Source organism: Rattus norvegicus, chromosome 4, assembly GCF_036323735.1.
Source record: "Rattus norvegicus strain BN/NHsdMcwi chromosome 4, GRCr8, whole genome shotgun sequence".
Lineage (NCBI taxonomy): Eukaryota > Metazoa > Chordata > Mammalia > Rodentia > Muridae > Rattus > Rattus norvegicus.
In genome coordinates, this window is record NC_086022.1 from 63644483 (window position 1) to 63665701 (window position 21219).

Genomic DNA, 21219 nt, shown 5'->3' on the forward strand with positions numbered 1-21219 from the left:
TTTGGTTAAGGCAGGTTCTGATAGGCTAGCACAGGTTAGAGAGCAGAAACAACCAGACAGACTCTACCGAGTCAGCCATCACCACTGACTTTGAGACGCTGAGACACAAAATGTTTGTGGAGTTACAGTGTTGGCTTCCTGTGATGATGGTAAAAGAGCGGATCCAGCTCATGTCTTTGAGACCACAGTGAAGAACTGATGTTCAGGTTCCAGGTGTGTGTCTGAGTTTCTTTCCTAGTGGCCTTGATAAACAACAGTGACAAAGCTCACAGTTCCGGGCCACAGTCCAACATAGCAGGGGTTGAGGAAGAATGTCTAACATGATTCACAGAATTCACAGAGGCTGAGAGCAGTGAACTGGTGCATGTATGTGAGCAGGGATTGAGGAAGCATATCTAACGGGATTCACAGAATTCACAGAGGCTGAGAGCAGTGAACTGGTGCATGTATGTCAGTGCCCAGCTGCCTTTCTTTAGAGTCCTCTGCCTAGGGAATGCTGTTGCCCGCAGTGGATGCTGGATGCGGCTTCCACCTCAATCAACATAATCAATATAATCCATCTCAGACGTGCCCACAGGCAACCCACCTCATCAATCTTTTCTTGAGATTCCCTTCCCAAGCTATATGTAGTTTAAAATTAATGGAAAAAAAGAGGCTATGAACTTGAAAAAAGAGCAAGGAGGGGCATATGAGAGGGTTTGGGGGGAAGAAAGGAAAGAGGGAAACGATATAAATGATAATCTTAAAAATAAATAATTTGAAAAGTCAAAGCACTAGCACCATCATATCATGCATTTTTAAAGCTTTCCTACTGGCTTGAAAGTTTATTCTGAAGATGAAAATATTAAAATACTAAATAAAAACACTACCTTCTGGCTTTTTAGTTAGAAAAACTAGGATTTACTCCTTGGACATCTGTGTAGACATTTAGATAGATGAATGGTGAAAGTGGGGGTGGGGCAAAAACAGCTTATTGACTCGTTTTTGTTTTTAAAGAATTTGGGGCCCATGTCCAAATGTGAAGATTTGCCACTACAAGTCCTCTTAGACATCGCTTAAAAACACAAACTGTATTTTATCCATTTCAGAGCAACAATCAGATTGAGACCATCACAGGTCTGGAGGAACTGAAAGCCTTGCAGAACCTGGATCTGTCCCACAATCAGATCAGTAGCCTCCACGGCTTGGAGAACCATGACCTCCTGGAGGTGATTAACCTCGAGGATAACAAGGTTGGTAATGCAGGGCGTGGCTTCAGGAAGTGGGCTGCAGGGCGTGGCTTCAGGAAGTGAAGTGGGCTGCAGGGCGTGGCTTCAATGGCAATAGGACGTGGGCGTATTGGAGAGTTGGCCCAATGACTTCACGTTGGCTTTCCAAGGATGATATATGAAATGGCCTCTTAGCAAGTTCCAGGGGACAGTATGACTTTGTGAAAAAACTCAATCATTTTTAAACACTTGACGATTCTTATTTATATTGCTTTAAAGGTTCAAACTGTCATCACTTGTGTATAATTTTCTGAAGTTGTGTTCAGGCAACATTTTCTGTAGCAAGAGATCATCGGGAACATTTGAAATGTCCAAGCAAGATGAGGCAACAGAATATCCACAGGCTAATACCTCTTGTCTATGCTCAGAGAAAAATGACTGTTGGTGGAAGAGGCTTGTGGGAGGGAGGGGTGCTACTAAAAAGAATACAAGCTTCGGTTAGAGGCCAGGCAGAGGGACACAGTCTATTGACACCAATAACTGGAGTTAACAATATAGTATGGGGTGTTTTGTTTTTGGTTTTTGTTTCTTTGGTGATGCTGCTGGTGGTGGTAAAGTAGTGGATGTTGAGACAAGGTCTCAGGAAGTTTAAGCCAACCTCAGACTTGCTATATAGCCAAAGTCAGCTTTCAACCATTGACCCTCCTGCCTCCATCTCCAAAGTGCTAAAATTTATAGACAAGAGCCACCACTAGTTATCAATAGTGGTCTTGAGAAGTGCTGGGATTGAGTTTTACATGTTCTTACCACAAAGATGATAAACTTTAGAAAATAATACATTTTTAGCTGTATTTAGCCTTTTATAAAATGTAGATATACTTGACAGTATCATGCTGTACATGTTAAATATATACAGTTGTATCTGTAATTTAATACATGTAAATACCATAGGCTTAACATAAAAATTAAGCCAAAAAAAAAAAAAACCCACAAAACATAGCAGTGATTCCTTATATACTGCTGGTAGCAACTCTGCCTCTTTGATGGGTTGGGAATGAACTTGTTTGCATAACTGACTTAATGTACTTTTTACTGTTCATATTCATATTCTGTCTGTCTGTCTGTCTCTGTGTTTTCTCTTCCTACCCTTCCCTCTCTGTTTTGGTGGTACTGGGGACTGAACCCAGAACCCTTTGAATTCTCTCTACCACTGAGCTGTGTCTCAGATTAATTTACTTAATTCTCTCTCCCCTCCCTCCCTCCCTCCCTCCCTCCTTCCCTCTCTCCCTTCCTTCTTTCTTCCTTCTTTCTTTCCATTCTTCTTTCCTTGCACAGTACCTCACATAGGTACTCACGCACTCCATACTAAGTTGTATGTAAGTTGGAATACTAAGTTGTATTCCCAGCAACTTAACCCTTCCCCCAGCTTAGGCTGCAAACAACCCAACACAAGTCAGTTATTAAGGTCTGAGAATAAACACAGTTGTAACGTTGATCCTCACCTCACTTGATCTGTTTACTGAGTAGATCTAGTCACTTCTTATAAGGTAATTAATTCTATTAAATGACTTTAGTCCTTGTGGCAGGAAGTCAGTATAACTTCTGTTGCAGATGGCTTTCATTGTTCTTTTTCTGAAGTTGCCATTGAAGATTGACTTAGGAAATATGTTCTTTCTCATATTTATACGGGGGATGCTGAAAAGGTAGACTATGTTCATTAAATACTAACTCAGTACATCTCAAAATTCAAGAGGAGAAACAGCAAGGCTGATAAAAAAAAAAGAGATACAGTAGATGAGAATCTCGGGTCCTCCCTTCGGAAATGAGTATGGTGTAACACTTGAAAATGGTGAGGCTCAGACGTGAGCTATGAGTGTGATGTAAAGCACCTCCCACTAATAATAGGAAAACGAAACAGGAAATACTAACTTTAGTAATACATATTATTTAACTAGGTATGTCCGTCTTAGGGTTTTACTGCTGTGAACACACACCATGACCAATGCAAGCCTTATAAAAGACAACATTTAATTGGGGCTGGCTTACAGGTTCAGAGGTTCAGTCCATTCTCATCCAGGCAGGAACATGGCAGCATCCAGGCAGGTATGGTGCAGGAGGAGCTGAGAGTGCCACATCTTCATCTGAAGGCTGCTAGCAGAAGACTGACTTCCAGGCAGCTAGGACGAGGGTCTTAAAGCTCACACCCATAGTGGCACACCTACTCCAACAGGGCCATGCCTCCCAACAGTGCTACTCTCTGGGCCAAGCGTATACCAACCACCACAGTATCTGAAATGTAATTTTAGCACACACGCTCTATACAACATTATCATTGCGTTACCTTGTCTCCTTGTTTTGTACTGGCCTTTGACGTGGGTGTTTACTATAGTTGGAGGGCATCTCCCTTCATTTAGCCAGAATAAGGGAATAGAGCAACCTTACACAGGGTTTACTACTCCCTTGCTTTTCAAGTCACCTTCTAAACTGCATTGGAAAGTTGAAAAAAAAAAAAAAGACATGTTCAAATGAAGGAATCCGTAATCTTCAAATGTTAGAGACTCTATTTTGTAAAAAGTGGCCACATGCCCTACAGAGGACTCCTCTGGCAAATCAGTCATTGATGGTAACATAACTCCCTGGTTCCCCACTGGGCATGCTGGGGAATAACCCACAGTCCTTTGAAATGCCATTTGAACCATCTGAAGAGTTAGTTCCTCAGGGGTTTCTCCAGGACAGTTGATAATTCTTTGATTCAGGAATGGAAAATGTATTTGTAAAGTGAGCACAACATAGGGGTATGCTGCTTCCTTCTTGATTAAATCTGATGTTAGAAATTCTGTCTTCTTGGTAGAAATTTCATCTGTGTTACACCTGTGTGAATGCATGTGCATGCCGACCCTTCGCCAGTGTCTACTCTTTGCTGATTAGGGAGGCCTCTGCCAGCTTCCACTCTGGGGTCCCAGTGACATCCCAAACCACAGCTAGCACTTAAAAACTGACCCAGACTTTCAGTTCTACAACCTCTCCACTCCCTCCCAGAAGTGCAGTACTTGTCAGGGGTGACTCGGGCTACTTCTGAACCTTGGTGCTATATCTCAGAGCTTTTTGTGAGCTGACTGCTGAGTGAACTTGATCTCTCTCTCTCTCTCTCTCTCTCTCTCTCTCTCTGGATTCACATTTATTAGACTTGAGGAATGGCTGGGTATATGATCTTGGGGGGCTCCTGGTTTATGCAGGGGCCAACACTGAAGCAGAGGCAGCCCAAGGAGATGCTGTCATGGTCACATCACTGTTACAGTCAGTCTCTTGTCTACTCCTGCCATTGGAGACAAGCAAGGAGGAGGCCAGCCCAGGCTAGGTAGATAGCCTGAGCTACTATCCAGTCTTAAAGATAATGGCTAAGGGTTAGGGATTTAGCTCAGTGGTAGAGCACAAGGCTCTGGGTTCGGTCCTCAGCTCAAAAAAAAAAAAAAAAAAAAAAGATAGTGGCTGTGTCCCTGGTTCTCTTCAGACTGCTGATGGGCGTTCCCTTGCAGCCTTGTTCCTAAACTGCTTCGTTGCCTCTCCAGTACTTTTTGAGCTTTCAGGTCAAGACCAATATGACTTTCCCTTTAGTCATAGCCCTTACTTAATGCCGACTCCATAGCACCAGGCTTGGCCCAGACTCATCAACGTCAACAGAGTTAGAGAGAGCCTGCTAAAGAAGTTGAGGACTTGACTGAGATCATTAGCCCATCGATGTAAGACAGAAGATCTGTTATGGTCAGTCTACACTACTTAGGGCAGGGGCCAGTATGCTTCGGGGTAGGCATGGGGCCACATGCTCTCAGTTAGGGGTTGGAGGGCGTCATTTTCTTCCTGTCTGCCTCGCGGGCTCCATGTCTAGCCTCTCCAGCACCTCCTCCTGTGTTCTCTGTCCTGCACAGGGCTTTTCATTGTTGCTATTGCTAAAGATTAGACTGTGCCACGTTTTATACCTCATATCTTGAAGTTATTTTCCTTCCCTCTAGAACAGTGTTTCTCAACCTGTGGATGGCAACCTCTTTGAGTTTCACAGGGGCAGCCTCAGGCCATCAGAAAACATTTACATATGTTTACATTTCTATTCTTAACAGTAGCAAAGTTACCATTATGGAGTTGTAACAGAAGTAATTTTTAGTTGGGGTCCACCCCAACACAAGGCACTGAGTTAAAGGGTAGCAGAGTTAGGGAGCATGAGAGCCACTGTTCTTTTTTTTTTTTTTTTTTTTTTTTATTAACTTGAGTATTTCTTATATACATTTCGAGTGTTATTCCCTTTCCCAGTTTCCGGGCAAACATCCCCCTCCCCCCTCCGCTTTCTTATCGGTGTTCCCCTCCCCACCCTCCCCCCATTGTCCCCCTCCCCCCAACAGTCTAGTTCACTGGGGGTTCAGTCTTAGCAGGACCCAGGGCTTCCCCTTCCACTGGTGCTCTTACTAGGATATTCATTGCTACCTATGGGGTCAGAGTCCAGGGTCAGTCCATGTATAGTCTTTAGGTAGTGGCTTAGTCCCTGGAAGCTCTGGTTGCTTGACATTGTTGTACATATGGGGTCTCGAGCCCCTTCAAGAGAGCCACTGTTCTAGCGTGATAGTTGACCTTGGGGAGTTTATTTTGTTCAAATTTTGCAATGTTTGGTTTATGGTTGGTACTTATGAAGATTGTTGGATGAAAATATAACTCTCAAGAGCTCTCAGCCCCTCACCTCTGAAGGGTGTGGGTGATGTTTAAGGTGGAGTAAAAACCTGAGAAAACCATGTCTAAGGAGGAGGCTCGGTCCACTGTTTCCCTACTAGGCAAAGAAAGGGGAAAGGGTCATGAAGCTCAGTACATTGGTTTAATGGAGACTGGGGGGGTCTTCTGTAAGGCAGTGAAGAAGGAAGATTCCAGAGCGCCCTCTGAGGTGGAAATAGCAGAGTAGAGGTAGTGGATGGGAAGATGCTGTAATGATTCGAGCTGCTGACTGGATGACAGTGGTGCTAACCTGTATGGTGGTCAGGCAGGCTGTCCCTAAATGCGTTAGAAGTGGCGCCCCACTCCGGTGTAGCTGGAGTGTAGGGAGCTGCACCACGGCCTCTCTCTCAGATAGAAGGTAAAGGTAGTTGTGGGCAGCTTTCCCTGGAAGCTAATCCTTCAAGGTGGAATGGGTTAAGCTGTGACATCCCCCACCACGGATATACCCAAGACCCACCTGCCTCTGAAACTATGAATGTACCCTTGTTTAGAAAAGGAGTTTCCACAGATGAAGTTAATGATCTCAAGATGAGATCGTCATCCTGGAATTAGGAATTAGGGTGGCCTGAAAGTCAGTGTCTTTTTGTTTCTTTGTTTTGTTTTGTTTTGTTTTTCAGTTATCAGTTTATTTTATGTCTGTGGGTACGTGTATGTCTGCATAGGCCAGAAGAGGGCATCAGGACCTGTGGAACAGGAGTTGCGCTGGTTTCAAGCCTCCATGTGGGAAGCTGAGAATGGAACTTGGTTCCTCCAGCAGACACAGAGGCTGGGTTTATGTTGCTTTAAGTCAATGCTGTCTGGCTTAACAGAAGCTGGGAGAGATAAGGAAAGGTTCTCCTCTAGAGTCTTCAAAGGACTCACAGGCTTGCCTCACCAGCCCTGACTTGTAGTCTCCTCTTGAGATCCCTAAGAATCAGCTCCTGTGGTTCTGGGCTATACGTTTTGGGTTGCTATGGACCCTCCAAGCTTGAGTATGTGTGGTGCTGTGTCTGGGGAATGGAGAGGAGTCTAGGAGTTATTTTTAACTGTGATCTCTTGTCATTTCTGTTCTTAAGATTTTTGTTTTAATAAATCTTCCTTATTTTGATTTTTAAAATAGTCTACATTTTTGTTTTTTTACAATTTTAAGTTTCGAATTTTTTTCATTATGTAGTGTTTAAGTAGGATTTAGGTGTCTGTGTGTGCAGTGTGAAATAGACATTGAATTCCCATATAGAAAACAAATTGTGCCAACATTTCAAAAATCTGATTTAATAGCATAAGATAATCTATTAATGGATCTGTCAGGATTTATTGAATTATTTACTTATTGAAATTTGTTGTGTTTACAACTCACTGTTAAAATAATGTTGAAGTATATGTGCTCACACATAAATCTGTCATTACTTGCATCTTTTATTATTTCCGTATGACGGATTTCTGGAAATGCCGTTTCTGGGAATGGGTGTCATAAAGCTTGTTGATTTTTCCTTCGAACGCTCATGCTTTCTCCTCCCACTGCAGTTATGAAGTTAGGATAACTTATTGTAGGCATATCTGGCTGTTCGTTTGTCAACCACATCATTTAAGAATTGTCAATCCAGTAGCGAATCCTGGTGCTTTGCATACCGTTTTATATACATTTCTTTGGTTATCAATGGTTAAACAATTTTTAAACTTTTATTTCTTTTTAAAAAATTCCCAGTCCATTCTCCTCACCATCATTTCCTCTATGACAGTTGCAATGTGCTTCTTATTGTAAGAAAGGTATTCAGCTACACATTTAAAATAAGGTATAGAATACGTCAACATTTTCTGTAATATATCCCTTTATTATTTTTATCTTCTTGCAAATCTTTTTCCATTCTGGATCTGATAGATGCTTATCTAAACTATTTTCCACTATGTTGTTGCCTTAAACTTTTTTTTTCTCTCTACTGTTTTTTTAAAAAACAAAACAATTTTAAGAGTGGGGACTTTCATATCTCCTCTTCTTTTGTATTTACTTGCTTGTTTAGTGTGCAGATGCTTTCCCTCCCAGCAGAGGAAATCAAGTCTCCTGGGGCTGCCATGTGGGTGCTGGGAATGAAATGGAGGTGTCCTGGAGGAGCAGCCAGTGCTCTTAATCCCACACCCTCTCCTGGCTCCTCCACAGTTGTTGTCCTCGTTCTTCTGGTTTTTAGATACGTTCTCACTGTGCAGTACTCTGGCCTGACACTCACTGTGTAAGCCAAGCTGGCCTTGAAACCAGAGGTCTGTCCCCCTCTCAGGCTGGGGCTAAGGTCATGTGACACCACACACTCAGCTACCTTGAACTCTTAATCCATAATTTAGTTTGTATTAGAACTGAAATGGTAGCCTAAAGGATAATCTCATCCTCCTATATGAGAAAAAAATGTGAATAACAGCCTGCCACTACACGAGCTAGATTGGTTTTGGGATGGGGGACACTTGGAACTTTGGAATAACTGATTACATTATTGGAAATGACATTCTTTAAAAGTGGCATGTGTGCCCACCCCTGACTTAGTTTTGGGATAATTTTTTATTTTGGTGTCCCTTGGTTTTGGAAGGAAACCAAGAAATTTTCTGTGAACCTGTTGGTAGAATGCTTTTATGAGGCATGCGGAATGTTATGAGAAACACTAATTTATTACAAAAGCCACCATCTGTGTCCACAATAAGATTGTAATTGTTTATCGTAGAACATTTAAGTAAGCCCATTTGTCTTTAGTATGGTCAAGGGTGCAGGACCTCTGTAACCCAGGCTGGACCCCTGGCTAAACCAAGGCACTCGGCCATCTGCAGAATCATTTCCGTTTTTTCAAATTGTAAACTAGAACTTCCACCCAGGATCTCCGCAAGTCCTAGGCTGGTTAGAGTTGCATAGAGACCTCAAAATAAACAAGCAAATCATACAGTTTCCACTGCAAAGTAATTCTTACGGGAAAAGTGTAGAGTTTCATGTCTCGTAGCAGTAAGAAGGCTTAGCCAGTCACAGACACAGCAAGGGAGGAGATAAGGCCTTGAGGAATGAAGCAGGAGCCTTGATGGCTAGAACGGGGTGGCTGGCTGTTTCTCTTCCTTTACACACTATTTTATTTGTCCTCAAAATCAACATGGATGAGGAGATAACCATTCTCCAGCCCAGAGGGGAAAGAGGAAATGCCCCCCTCCTATGAGTTCTCACGTCTTCGGAAGTTAATGTGGTCATTCCTGTGTTCTTCAATGGCTTTGTAGTACTCTCATTGAAAAACTGAATATTCAACAAGACATGTTTAAAATAAATTACATTTAAAGGAGCTAATTATATTGGCTTCTATTATATTGTGTTCCTTATTGTCTTTGCTCACTGGCTGTTGACAATGGATTCATTCATTTATTTTTTTTTTTATTTAATCAAATAGATTAAGGAGCTGAGTGAAATAGAATACATTGAAAATCTTCCTATCCTTCGAGTTCTCAATCTACTAAGGAATCCAATTCAGGTGAGAGTTTGTTTTCCTCGGGGCGGGGGAGGGGAGGGGAGGGGAACAGGGACCAGTCTTGGAATTCTGATTCAGCCTTGATCTGTACTATCAGGAATGTAAATACAATTACACACACACACACACACACACACACACACACACACACACACACACCCTCTGAAAACAATTGCACAGCTAACACTTCAAACAACTTGTTTAGGAAAAGTAAGGTGGTCTTTTATGGCTAACAAACTGTGGGCTGCCCCAGTTCCCCTAAAGCCCACATTTGAAAGTCACTGACTTCTTGGTCCTTTAAGACAGATGGTGGGTGGATCTAAACCTTCCTAATGAGAACTAATTAAAATTGTAAAGCATCGTTCTTTTCTATCAGAGAATGAAGAGCCCCCGAGGTCCAGACAGAATGTGGTTCCTCTTTTCTAACAGAGGGAAGGCAGTATTAGAGGAATGTGCCTGGATATAGCCATTGGACTGGCACAGCCATAATAAAACAACTAGAGGCTGAAACAAATGCAATCCCTAGGGGGCTGCACCCTTCGAGACCTAAGGATCAGGGACAGTTTTCCAGGTTTTTCTATCCCTCTATTGCTAAGGCCTCCTTCCCAGTCCCCTTGCCCTACTCACCACCTATCACAGCTTTGTTCAGATTTTCTACCCATATCCTTCCCAAGTGCCTGACTATGGAAGCTTCTCTTGTGTTCATTTTGTTCATATCTTGATGAGTAAATACATCTAGACAAATGAAAACACCAAATCAGAAATTAAAAAGAAACATTGAAAAATAAAAGCACATAGGGGAGGGCGGCAGACAACGCAAAGGCACCTCGGAGGAAGGTCTGAGGTGCCCATCACACCCCGGACTCCGGCTGTTGGAGAGTGCTCTGCATCCACACCAATGACCATGGCAAATCCTCTCATGCAGAGGAATTCACTTATAGAAAAACACTCTCAACACCCTTCGAAGTACGTAAGAGAAGTTTTAATTTGCTTCATTTGGTATTTAATAATCACACAGGTTCCCGGGTTGCAGGGTGGTGGTTCACTCTCTCTTACAACACGGAAGTGATCCAATCAGGGTAATTAGCATTCCATTTCCTGTGTCCCTGTGTTGGGACCCTGCTGGAAGATGCTGTTATATACTTCTCGTGCATTCCCATCCGAGAAAGGGATCTTACAGCCGTGTCTTGCTATTGAGGGAGGCGAAGCATCTTATACAAAATAAACCCCTCAGTTACCACTTTACAGTCAGGCAATCCTAACAGCTGGCAGGGAATAAAGAGGAATTCGTTCATAAGCAAGCGACATTTTGTTACTGTAAGACAAGTTCGTAATGATCCCAACTAATACAAAAGAGCACAATAAATAATCAACCCGTAATGAATCATGAGACATCGTCAGATGTCATTATTTTCAGAAGTGAAACTCTTTGGCATGAGTAGAGAGAGGTTTGGGCTGCCCACCTCTGTGGGCTCAGAGGATAATCCTGCCTTCCTGCTTATCTCACGGAGATTAGTGGGATCTGCACATTTGAAGAGTTTTATGCATTGCAAGACACATTCTGTATCTTGGCTGTTAATTGAAAAATGCCCAGCCCGGTGTTGGGGACTGGAAGACAGTCATGGCAGCAAGTGTTGAGAGGCCCTTGAGTATAGAATGCTGGCGCTTGCTGACCTGGGGAGAGGAAAGCCATTCAATAGTCCTCTTGTTTTCAACAGACCAAACCCGAGTACTGGTTCTTCGTGATATTTATGCTGCTGCGACTGACAGAGCTAGATCAGCAGAAGATTAAGGTGGAGGAAAAGGTGTGTGACCACTCTGCCTCACGTGCTTTCTGGTTGATACATTAAAAAATGTCACAGCGCTTACAGCAGGACACGTGACCATCAGTGAGCGGCAGAGCGGTGTGCGAATTCACTCCTTATTTAGGAACAGTTTCCTTGTCCTAGGATTTGCCAGCCGAAGCCGCTAAGCTGGGCGTTGACAGGTGTTCCTTGGGTACAGTGGGACGTCTGTCATTGAGGAAGGAATACAGGTGCCCCTCCTGCTGCCCGTGGCCAGTCGTGGCTGGTTTGCAACATGTATAGCTTCCCTACGTAATCACAGAGTCTGAAATTCTATCTATGTCACATTGAAAGTTAACAGTGAAATATATCGTGCCATACTATCTAATCAAATGCTGTTTAAATCGCTGATCTAATACTGTAGTTTCCTTAATTCTGCTCCTTACCAGGATCCGTCAGATCCACTAAGCTCCAGAGGAGTGAGCCATTGCGTGCTAGCCATCACCTACCGCCCGCCCTCCCTCCCATAGCTGTAGCAGGAATCAATACTAATGAGGGGTTTCCTACACCAGATCCAATTTGAGATGGGAATGAAGGACAGTATATAGGTGGGCACATATTCCATCCCACAAATGTCTTTCTGCAGCCCAGACTAAAAATAGTCCCAGATGCTTCTTCATCCATATTTCCACGCTCCGGGCCACTGGTACATGCCTCTTTTAACATTTTGCAAATGGAATTAAAATGAAAGTCACTATTAAGTAAAGGGATAATGTATTTAGGAGGGTAGTAAAGACAGAGAGGCCTCTACACCAAGGAAAGGGCCTGTATCCTTGGCTAGAGAAAGCCAGGGTAAAGAGGTGCAGGTCTGGGAGGATTGGAGGGGGTGGGAACAGTTACGGACAAGAGGATGTCAGGAAATGGTTCTTTAGTGCCAACACCGTGGAGTCTTAGACAGCGCCTTGTATTCCTACTTCTTGTACTACAAGTTGGATTGTTTATTGATTAAAACCGATCAGACACTTCAGAGATTTTGTTTTGACTTTTTTCTTTAGCTCCTCCCAAACCAGAGAATATAAAGAAAAGGAAAAAAGGACTCCCTAGCTTTTTACAGTAACTCTCATTATTGGGATTTGAGGAAAGTTAGAGCTGACCGGAGACTGCAAGACTGCGGACCGCAGGACTCACCTTGTTAGTCTGGTTGCACATCTAGGAATCACAGGAAGGGCAGGTCCAACCTTGGTTCTTTTGAGAAACAAACATGTCTCTCTTTACTTTTCTAATTCTGGCAAAGGTTTATGCAGTGAATAAGTATGACCCTCCCCCTGAAGTGGTTGCTGCCCAAGATCACATGACACATGTCGTCAACAGCATGTCGCAGCCACAGAGGATCTTCGACAGGTACGTATTAGGGCCACACAGATAGAACTCTGGGTGGGTAAGCAAAGACAGCATTGCTGTTTTCCCCAGACCTCTCTTCTGTGACTCACTCACTCCCTGTGAAAGCTGCTTTCTCAGGGCTGGAGCGATGGCTCAGCAGTTTAGAGCACTGGGTGTTCTTCCACAGGACCTGGGGTTCAATCCCAGAACCTACATGTCAGCTCACAACTGTCTGCAACTTCAGTTCCAGGGGATCTGACATTCTCCTCTGTTCTCCATGAACACCAGGCACACACAGTACCCAGGAAACACACAGGCAAAACACCCGCATACATTAGATAATAGAATTTTCCAAGCTCTCTGTCGTCTTCTCAGAGGTAAGGGCCCAAGTGTTCAATCACGGCCTGTGATCATGTACTCGAATGTGCTGTTCATTCACCCTTTGGTGGCCCGTGCAGACATAATCGCGATCTGATTCTTTACTCTGTCACAGATACCCTGAGCCAAATGACAGTGAGTTTGAATTCTAAAATAAATGAATAGAAAATTTTTATCATCGTAAACACATTTGTTACGTTTCTTGTTCTTTGATGAAGAACGTGAGACCAGAATAAACTTTCTTCTATTAGCTGCTTTTAGCCAGGCTATTTTATCACAGCCCCAGAAGTCACTAATGCATCACCCCACACATTCACGTTGAGCATGGGTCATATTTCCCTCAGTTAATCTTCTCTGGAAGAATCCTCAAAGACGCGCCCAGAGGTCTGCCTCACTGATACCCTAGGCTTTCTTTCTCAATCCAGACAAGCTGACCATCACAATTAACCATCACACCGTCAATTGTAAACCCATCCTTAACCATGAGCAGATGTTATATACTCCTGCCAGAGAGCGTCCTGTGAGTTCAGACTTCTAGGGAGTCCCTAGAAGGAAGCACTGCTCACCTCAGGGAGACCTGACTAGTCCCTTACAGAGCCGCCATCAGCCCAGCAGGGAGGAGCCACCGTGCCTGGCTGCACACACAATTCCAGTCTCTCACCTCCAGAGCCAAAGACAGACTTACCACGGTTTCTCCATCTCTTTTTGAACAGTCTGTCAGAACAGATGGCCATTTAAACCATAAGTTTAACACAGAAATTCTATCAATACCCAAAGGCATTTTAAAAATACATGTAAAACTCTTGGATATAAGCACCCTTTTCTTCATGTGGTGTTTGCTTCTGCGCCTCACGGTTGGAGTCCCATGGAGAGTAGTAGAATGTTTTATTTCACAATCTAGGACACAGTTATTACATATAATATAATCATGTCAGCATTGACCGGCTTGCATGTTTATGAGAGCTCTGTGGGTGACATGATTTATCCTTCCTTTGTGTACATCAGGAAAAGTACATTTGACTTGGAAGAAGGTCTCTTCTGATTTGTAATGGGGCAGCTTATTTGGTGCTTAAGGTCGCGTTTGTGTAAGAACGTGTATCAAAAAATCAGTGGCCATGTTCGAGAAACACATATCTCATGGTCATGTCTGCTGCCAGACAAACAAGGGCAGAGGCCAAGCAGGTCTGGATGAGGAAGGATGGGACACCATTCACGGTTCTGCATCAATGGCTGCATTTAGCCCAACCATTGCCCTTCCCACTGTGCCAAGACACGGCAGGCCGGGGCAGCTGGAGTGGGGCACCAGCCGCTGCCCGCACCTGGCCCTGTCAATTGTGTGTTGCATTGTTAGAGATCCATTGTCCCCTCACCTGGTGTCACTGGGGTGAGGATGAAGACAAACTGAGTGGCCTGGTTGTCACTGATAGCTCCTGCTCTTTAGTGTGGCCAGCTTCCCAGAATCGCCTTGCACATGCTTCGCCCCAGTTCTGACACTAGGCCTTTCTTTAAGAGGCCTCGGCTTGGCTTGGTTGGCTAGGCTTTGCCTTGGATGTAGTATGTGCTTTCATTTGTATTTGTTTTTACAATAGGGGACATTTTTGAATTGTCTAACATTTTTCTTGTTTGGTGGCTTTGATTTTTTTTGTTTTGTTTTGTTTTGTTCATTTGCCTATTTTCTGTATTTGTCACTGTCTGTCATATTTTCTTTCTTGAAAATGTACTTTGATGGAGTCAGTAATGCACATGCAGTAGTGGGGAACAGTGCAGCCTTTCCCCATATTCCACCATAATGGTGCCCTGTACAGCCGTTAGTCAGGTGCCAAAAACTAGGAGACTTGATGGAGGCCTTCTGAGTCCTCAGGTTTCTGCAGCCCCTCAGGCGCTCCTGTGGGTTCAGTTCCATCTGGTTCTATGCAGGTTCATCAGGACTCAGTCACTCAAACACCACTCTCAAGACTTAGCAGTGTCACCACAAGTGTCTCCTGTGTGCCTTTGGATAGCCAGAACCCCCTCCTGTTCTCTCCTCTCCTCTCTACCGTCTCTGGATCTACCCTCATTGTATAATATTCACTTCAAGAAGATGATGTGTCGGGGCTGGAGAGATGGCTCAGTGGTTAAGAGCACTGGCTGCTCTTCCACAGGTCCTGAGTTCAATTCCCAGCAATTGCATGATGACTCACAACCATCTATAATGGGATTTGATGCCACACACATACATAAAATAAAAAATAATCTTATAAAAAAAAGTTGATGATATGTGTGGATCATACAGAGTAACTTGCCCAAACTGGCACCCTCCCACCCCATGCAGGATACCTTCCTGGAAATCCGTCCTTGTGATTGAATTCTTTTTCATTGCAAAGTAGCATTCTAGGGCATAGGTTTATCTGCATTAGTTTAACCGTTCACATGTGAAAGGTTATTTAGGCTGACTCCAGTCTGGGCTGCCACTGCTGAAGAACTGTGAATACCACCTGCAGGTGTTAGCACATGTCAGCTTGAGCCTGTCTGCTCCCAGTGCCTACCCAGGGCTGTTTGGAGGGTTCCTGACCTCAGATCTGTTAGATGGCACCCACTGTTCCCTGTCCTGCACGGGCTCCAGCACCAGGCAGTCTGCCCTTCCCTGGAGACACTTCTGTTATGAGTGTTTTCCATGGGCGTTTGTCCCATGCTTTCCCCATTTCTATGCCTATCCATAGAGATTAGAAATCTGCTATTTCCTGACCTTTGTAGAACTGGATCCACATCTCAGCTACGCCAACAGACATTTTATTTTTTTATTTATTTATTTTTTTTTTGGTTCTTTTTTTTCGGAGCTGGGGACCGAACCCAGGCCTTGCGCTTCCTAGGCAAGCGCTCTACACTGAGCTAAATCCCCAACCCCGACATTTTATTTTAATCTGTTTCTGTGGTATGCTTCATACTCAGGACAGGATGAGGACGGACACAGTGTTGATCATTTCATTCATTGGTTGTTGTTGTTGTTGTTGTTGTTTAAAGACAGGGTCTCTTTATGCAACTCTGGCTGGCTTGGAATTTGCTATGTAGACCAAGTCGGCCTTCAAAGCACAAAGATCTTCCTTCCTCTATCTCTGAATCTGTGCCGGGTTGAAGGAGTGTGCCACTAGGCCAGCAAGAGTTTGATTCTTTATTCTTCCAGTCTGGAGTCATGCTCCAGCCCATCCTTCCCTTTGAGCAAGTCAGTCAGCCTTTTCTTTACTCCAGTTTGTCAAATGAGGAACGGTAGAAACAGCCTCCTCAGCTGTTGTGGTAATTACGTGAGGGGTGTGTGGAGAGTGTAGAGCAGTGCCTGGCATGCAGTGACTGTTCACATGTGACGTCTGTTGTTCCTCTGAAGCCTGCTTGGCATGCCTGTGTTCTGGGACAGTAGATATGGATTCTAAACACTGCCCCCAGAATTCACGCACTTTGCTCATTGATAACTTCTAAGAGGAATAGATTAGCAGTCAGGAACTAATGTGTCCTTCCATGTTTTTCCTTTAGAAAAGCTTGGTAAAGTAAATTGAGGTAAACTTGCATTTTTACATCATCATCATCATCATCATCATCATCATCATCATCATCATTATTATCATCTATCCTTTGAATGTTATTTTCCCCCAATGGTTATATTTTATTTTATGTTGTATGTATGTGTGCCCAAGTGCACGTATGTGTGCACCATGTGTGTGTAGGTGCCTATGAGGCCAGAAGAGGATGTCAGATTCCTATGGAACTGGAGCTATAGTTGGTTATGAGCTGCTAGATGTAGGTGTTAAAACCAAGCCTGGGTCGTCTCACGAGAGCAGCAAGTGAAATTAAGCCCTGGTCTGTCTCTCCAGCCCTAAATGTCATTCTGGGCATATTATAATCTTGTTTCTGGAAAGTGGAACCGTCCTTGCCTGTATTCAGCAGTGAGGTGACTATGACTGTGAAGTGGCTAACACAGGGCGTCTCTGCTGGGTCTCGTTGCAGCACTCTGCCAAGTCTGGACGCCCCTTATCCCATGCTCATACTGACTGGGCCTGAAGCTTGTGGGAAACGAGAACTTGCCCACCGCCTCTGCAGACAGTTTAGTACTTACTTCAGATACGGGTAAGTATGCCTGTTGGCATCTGAGTCTGACAGACCAAGGTGGTGATTCCATTAGAGACCAACTTATTGAACCAATGAGTTTATTGGGGTTACTTACAGTAGCAGGGACAGCTCAAAGGCAGCTGCCTCACCAAAACCCATCTCAGCATGGAGATGGCTCACAAAGGCTGGGACCCTGCAGCTCACAGCACCACGTCCAGCCCCCTCAGCAGGCCCTCAGCAGTCCTTACTGCATAGTTAACCTCAGGGAAAAAGAGGCCTCAGGGAGCAGGGGTAGGAGGGGATGGGGTGGGTGGGGATTGGTGGACAGGGTCAGGTGGTGATGGGAGCTGTGTTCATGAATCTTGTATCTGGAACTTTCTGGGATGCCAGGACTCCCTGAATCGTATTGAGCATCCCTCTGGGATGAACTGTTTCAGTCAGGAGACATTGGTATACAGTGCCTGCGAGGTCATAGTGTGGGTCACATGGAGTTACTCTTACCTGGTGGTCTGTCTTCCGCGGACAGCCTTTCCCGAGCTGGGCCTGGAACACATGCTGGCAACTCTGAGGCTCCTCGTCTCCTCTCCAGAGGCACATAGCAGCAGAGGGGGCAGCACGAGGGTCTCCTGTCCCTTCCCTCAGGTGACTCAACAAGCTCCAGGTCTCCTGTAGCAAATGGAGTAGATGGGGGTGGGGGCCAGTAGGGGGTCGTGGGGGTGCAAAACAGAGCAAAAGGAACCATCTGAGAAAACCAGCCCACTGAACTTGCAAGAGTTTTAGACGTTTCTGGAAATCACATTTAGAGTTGAACTGTGATCTTCTGACCCCTTCCTCTTTGGTCTTTATATGTGGCAAAGGATTTACTTTGAAATTAGTGGTGTGTATGCCATCGAGTTGAAGATGTAACTACAAAGCTGTGTAGGCCAGTACGAAATGCTAGTTTCTAATGCCATTACAGAAAAGGTTCCTTCCTGAGGCTGTATGTGTTCAAACAGTGTACATACCATCTTTAAAAGGCCCATTTATCTAGATACTTAAAATTACAGCACACATTTGGGCATTCTAGACACAAATACTATAGAATAGAAATACCACAAAGTTATAAAAATGAGCTAAAAGTTAGTACTAGCGTTAAAAGCTTAGCGGCCAATATGTTCCACGGCTTTCTTTTTCTTTCTTTTTTTTTTTTTTGGTTTCTTTTTTTTTTTTTCGGAGCTGGGGACCGAACCCAGGGCCTTGCACTTCCTAGGTAAGCGCTCTACCACTGAGCTAAATCCCCAGCCCCCCAATCGGCTTTCAAAGACAAGCTGGACACAGTGTGTGGAAGGTCAAGTAAGAGATCAAGGGACACACTGACCATTGTGCCACGGTATACATTTGGAACCTTTTAGCAAACCAAAGCCACCTAGGGAACCAGGTCTTTCTCTCATCCCTGTCACGTCTCTGGCAGCATCTGGCAATAGTTGGTGGCCTGGACCTTTTCATTTATTGCTGCTCTTTCCACAGCATGTTTGCTGTGACGTGCTTTTGGAAATGTTTATTAACTTTCCATCAAGATTTCTGATCCAGACTGCTCCAATGCTCTTATCTGGCCCAACTACTCATTTCCACCAGTCCCACATGTTAAACAAGTTAAAATGCTTACCCATCCTGATTCGATTGCTTTACTTAGTGTCTTTTTCTAAGCCCAGGTAGATGAGTGGCCACCTTAGCCTTGTTCACCAGTGAGTTCTCAGTGTCTAACATATGACCAGGTACTTAGAACATGTATAATAAATATTTATTACATGAATGACTAATTGAATAAATGGACAGCTAAGTTAGTGGCCATGTATGCAAATTTAGCTGAAATGACAGCGACAGGAAGTTTTGATGGCCTTCCTGATGGCTCTGTGGAGAAATGGATAGATGGATTCATTCATTCATTCATTCAATCTTTACTGAGTTTCTCCCATGTTCTAGTCCCTGATGACACAGTGAGAGACTGCTGAGGTCTTTCCTTTGTGCAGCGTATAGCCTGGAAAGGAGCTGCTGCCTTAAAACATGGACTGTGTGGCATTTGTGCAGGTGTGAGGTGGCAAATCCCACAGAATGAGCTTCATGGCTGTTCTGGGGCGGCCACTGATTCTCCCCTTCTGACTGTGCTACCAGTTGCTCCACCCCCTCCCCCTTCACCCCCACCTCAGGGGCAGAGGTAGGCCTACACACTGGTCTCAGCCACGCCCGTCCTGTGGCGGATCGTTCTCAGCTCCCCCAGGGTCTGGGTCAGAGACCTTGTCCTTGGGCCACAAAGAAGAAGAGTATTAGGTAGCTAGTGACTTCATCCGTGGAGAAGGCCAAGCTAGGCCTGCCACTTTGATTAACACCAGAAGTAAACCAAAGCACATCTTAAGAGATAAGCCATTCCTTTACAGTTTCCTCTTAATGTTCCTTATCCCACATAGATTGTAGATTTTTAATTAAATGAAAGAAGGCACAGATACAATCTCACTGCAACATTTTCCCGGCTACTTACTCGACTCTTCTCTCTTATTTATTTTCTTTTCTTTGGTGTTTTTCTCCTTATAATTACATGCACCATGATCAAGGCAATGAGTGAAATTCTCACATGCCGACTTGCATGCACAGATACATGAAGAAAGAGCATGATTCCGTGATATACCCAACAGTGGTGGACGGTGTGTTCTGTGATACTAGGCTTTGCTTTTACTGCTGCTTCTTGGTGTAGAACCAGGTCAGATGCCATTTCTTTACCTATAGTTACTGGTGGCCTAGAGATAAGAAAGTACTGCTCTCAAAGTCTATTTCTTACTCCATATTACCATACGAGCTGTGACTGGAAACGTGTTAAATAAAGAAGGCCCCACCAAGACTGTCTTCCAGTCTTAACACCAGTCATGTGACCTGAATCGTCGTCCTGAAAGACAGACTGTTCTTTCCTCCATCTCTGTTTTATAATAATAATCTCTACTGCTTTTTCTGATACTGACTACTACATGTGTTTTTATTTTTAGCATTAAAATAAAAATGTCTTTATTTTAGCTGTTTGGCTGCATGAGATAGCTAAAGTTCAGTTTAGCTGAACGAGAAAGCCTAAGGCCATTTTTCTCTGATGCGTCCCTTTCTACGAATGTAACAGCCTTATAGCATGTCTCCTTGACTTATTCAGTAATGCGGGATGGCCATGGTCCAGGCACCAATGATAAAACTGAAATGAGCAAATATGGGCCCCATCCTTCTGGCTTCATAAAACAATGCATGTTGGATGGGATTTACGCAGGAAATGCTCTCTAACAAGAGACCTGGCAGAGTTCTGTTACCAGGGAAGAGCCCACGACAGCATGGTAGGATGTAGGGTCTGATGGAGACACTGCCCTAGTGAGGCATAGACACTTTGTTAAGAGAGAGGACACACTGTTGAACAACTCTGAAGGCTAAACTTGAAAGTAGGAAGGTGGGCAGACAAAAGACTAGGAAGTCTAGGCTAGGAAGGTAGACAGACGTCTGGTCACCGTGAGTGTCTAAGCAGGGAGCAGGATGTTACCATCTGTGCTTTAACAAAGGTGCCAGGTGGGCAGTTTGGGACAAGGCTTTGGGAAGGAACACTGGAGACAGGGAGATGGGTTACAATAAAGTGGGCAGGTGATGCTGGCACGAGCCAGGCAGTCTCTACTCACCAGAACATGAGCATAGGGGTGGCTCCCTGGAGCCCCTTGTGTTCATGATCCCTTCAACTATGTCCAGCAATTTCCTGATGCCCTGGGTGTGCAGACAACAGCGTTAGCCTACTCAGAACACCTGGGCTTCTGTGGCTACACATTGAGAGAAATCACAACAATACGACATATTACCATGGACTGAATCATGGGCTCAGCCAAGCTCTGCCTGAATTAGCACAGGACGCACAGGACTCACTGTCCTGCTCATGGTTTCCTGAGGCACTCAAGTCCAGAACTAAGGTTCTAAAGCTATGCTTGAGTCTCACTGGGACAGTCTACTTCCCCAACTACCTTCTCATTCTTTCTTCTTAGATGGCTTTTCTTCCTTTCACCTTGCCCTGGACACTTTAGAATGCCATTAGTAGGGATGGCCGTCCAGATTTCCTTCCTTCCCAACAGTGTGGTTTCCAGGGGCATGGTTTGTTAGCAGGTCCATGACAGCCCTGTCTGGAAT

At 44.3% G+C, this 21219-nt stretch overlaps 1 protein-coding gene across 16 annotated transcripts in view; it reads left to right on the top strand.

Annotated features, from left to right (window-relative positions):
- Lrguk (leucine-rich repeats and guanylate kinase domain containing) overlaps positions 1 to 21219 on the top strand; it is a 123033-nt gene that overhangs the window by 30052 nt on the left and 71762 nt on the right. For 14 of the 16 annotated variants that reach the window (XR_005503178.2, XM_017592528.3, XM_017592530.3 and 11 more), the window contains 5 exon segments: positions 1089 to 1232; positions 9350 to 9430; positions 11146 to 11232; positions 12506 to 12612; positions 16945 to 17064. Coding sequence is in view for 13 of the 16 variants with exons in the window: in XM_017592528.3 (XP_017448017.1) it covers positions 1089 to 1232; positions 9350 to 9430; positions 11146 to 11232; positions 12506 to 12612; positions 16945 to 17064 (539 nt within the window). In the remaining 3 variants the exon portion in view is untranslated. 16 annotated transcript variants of the gene reach the window in all.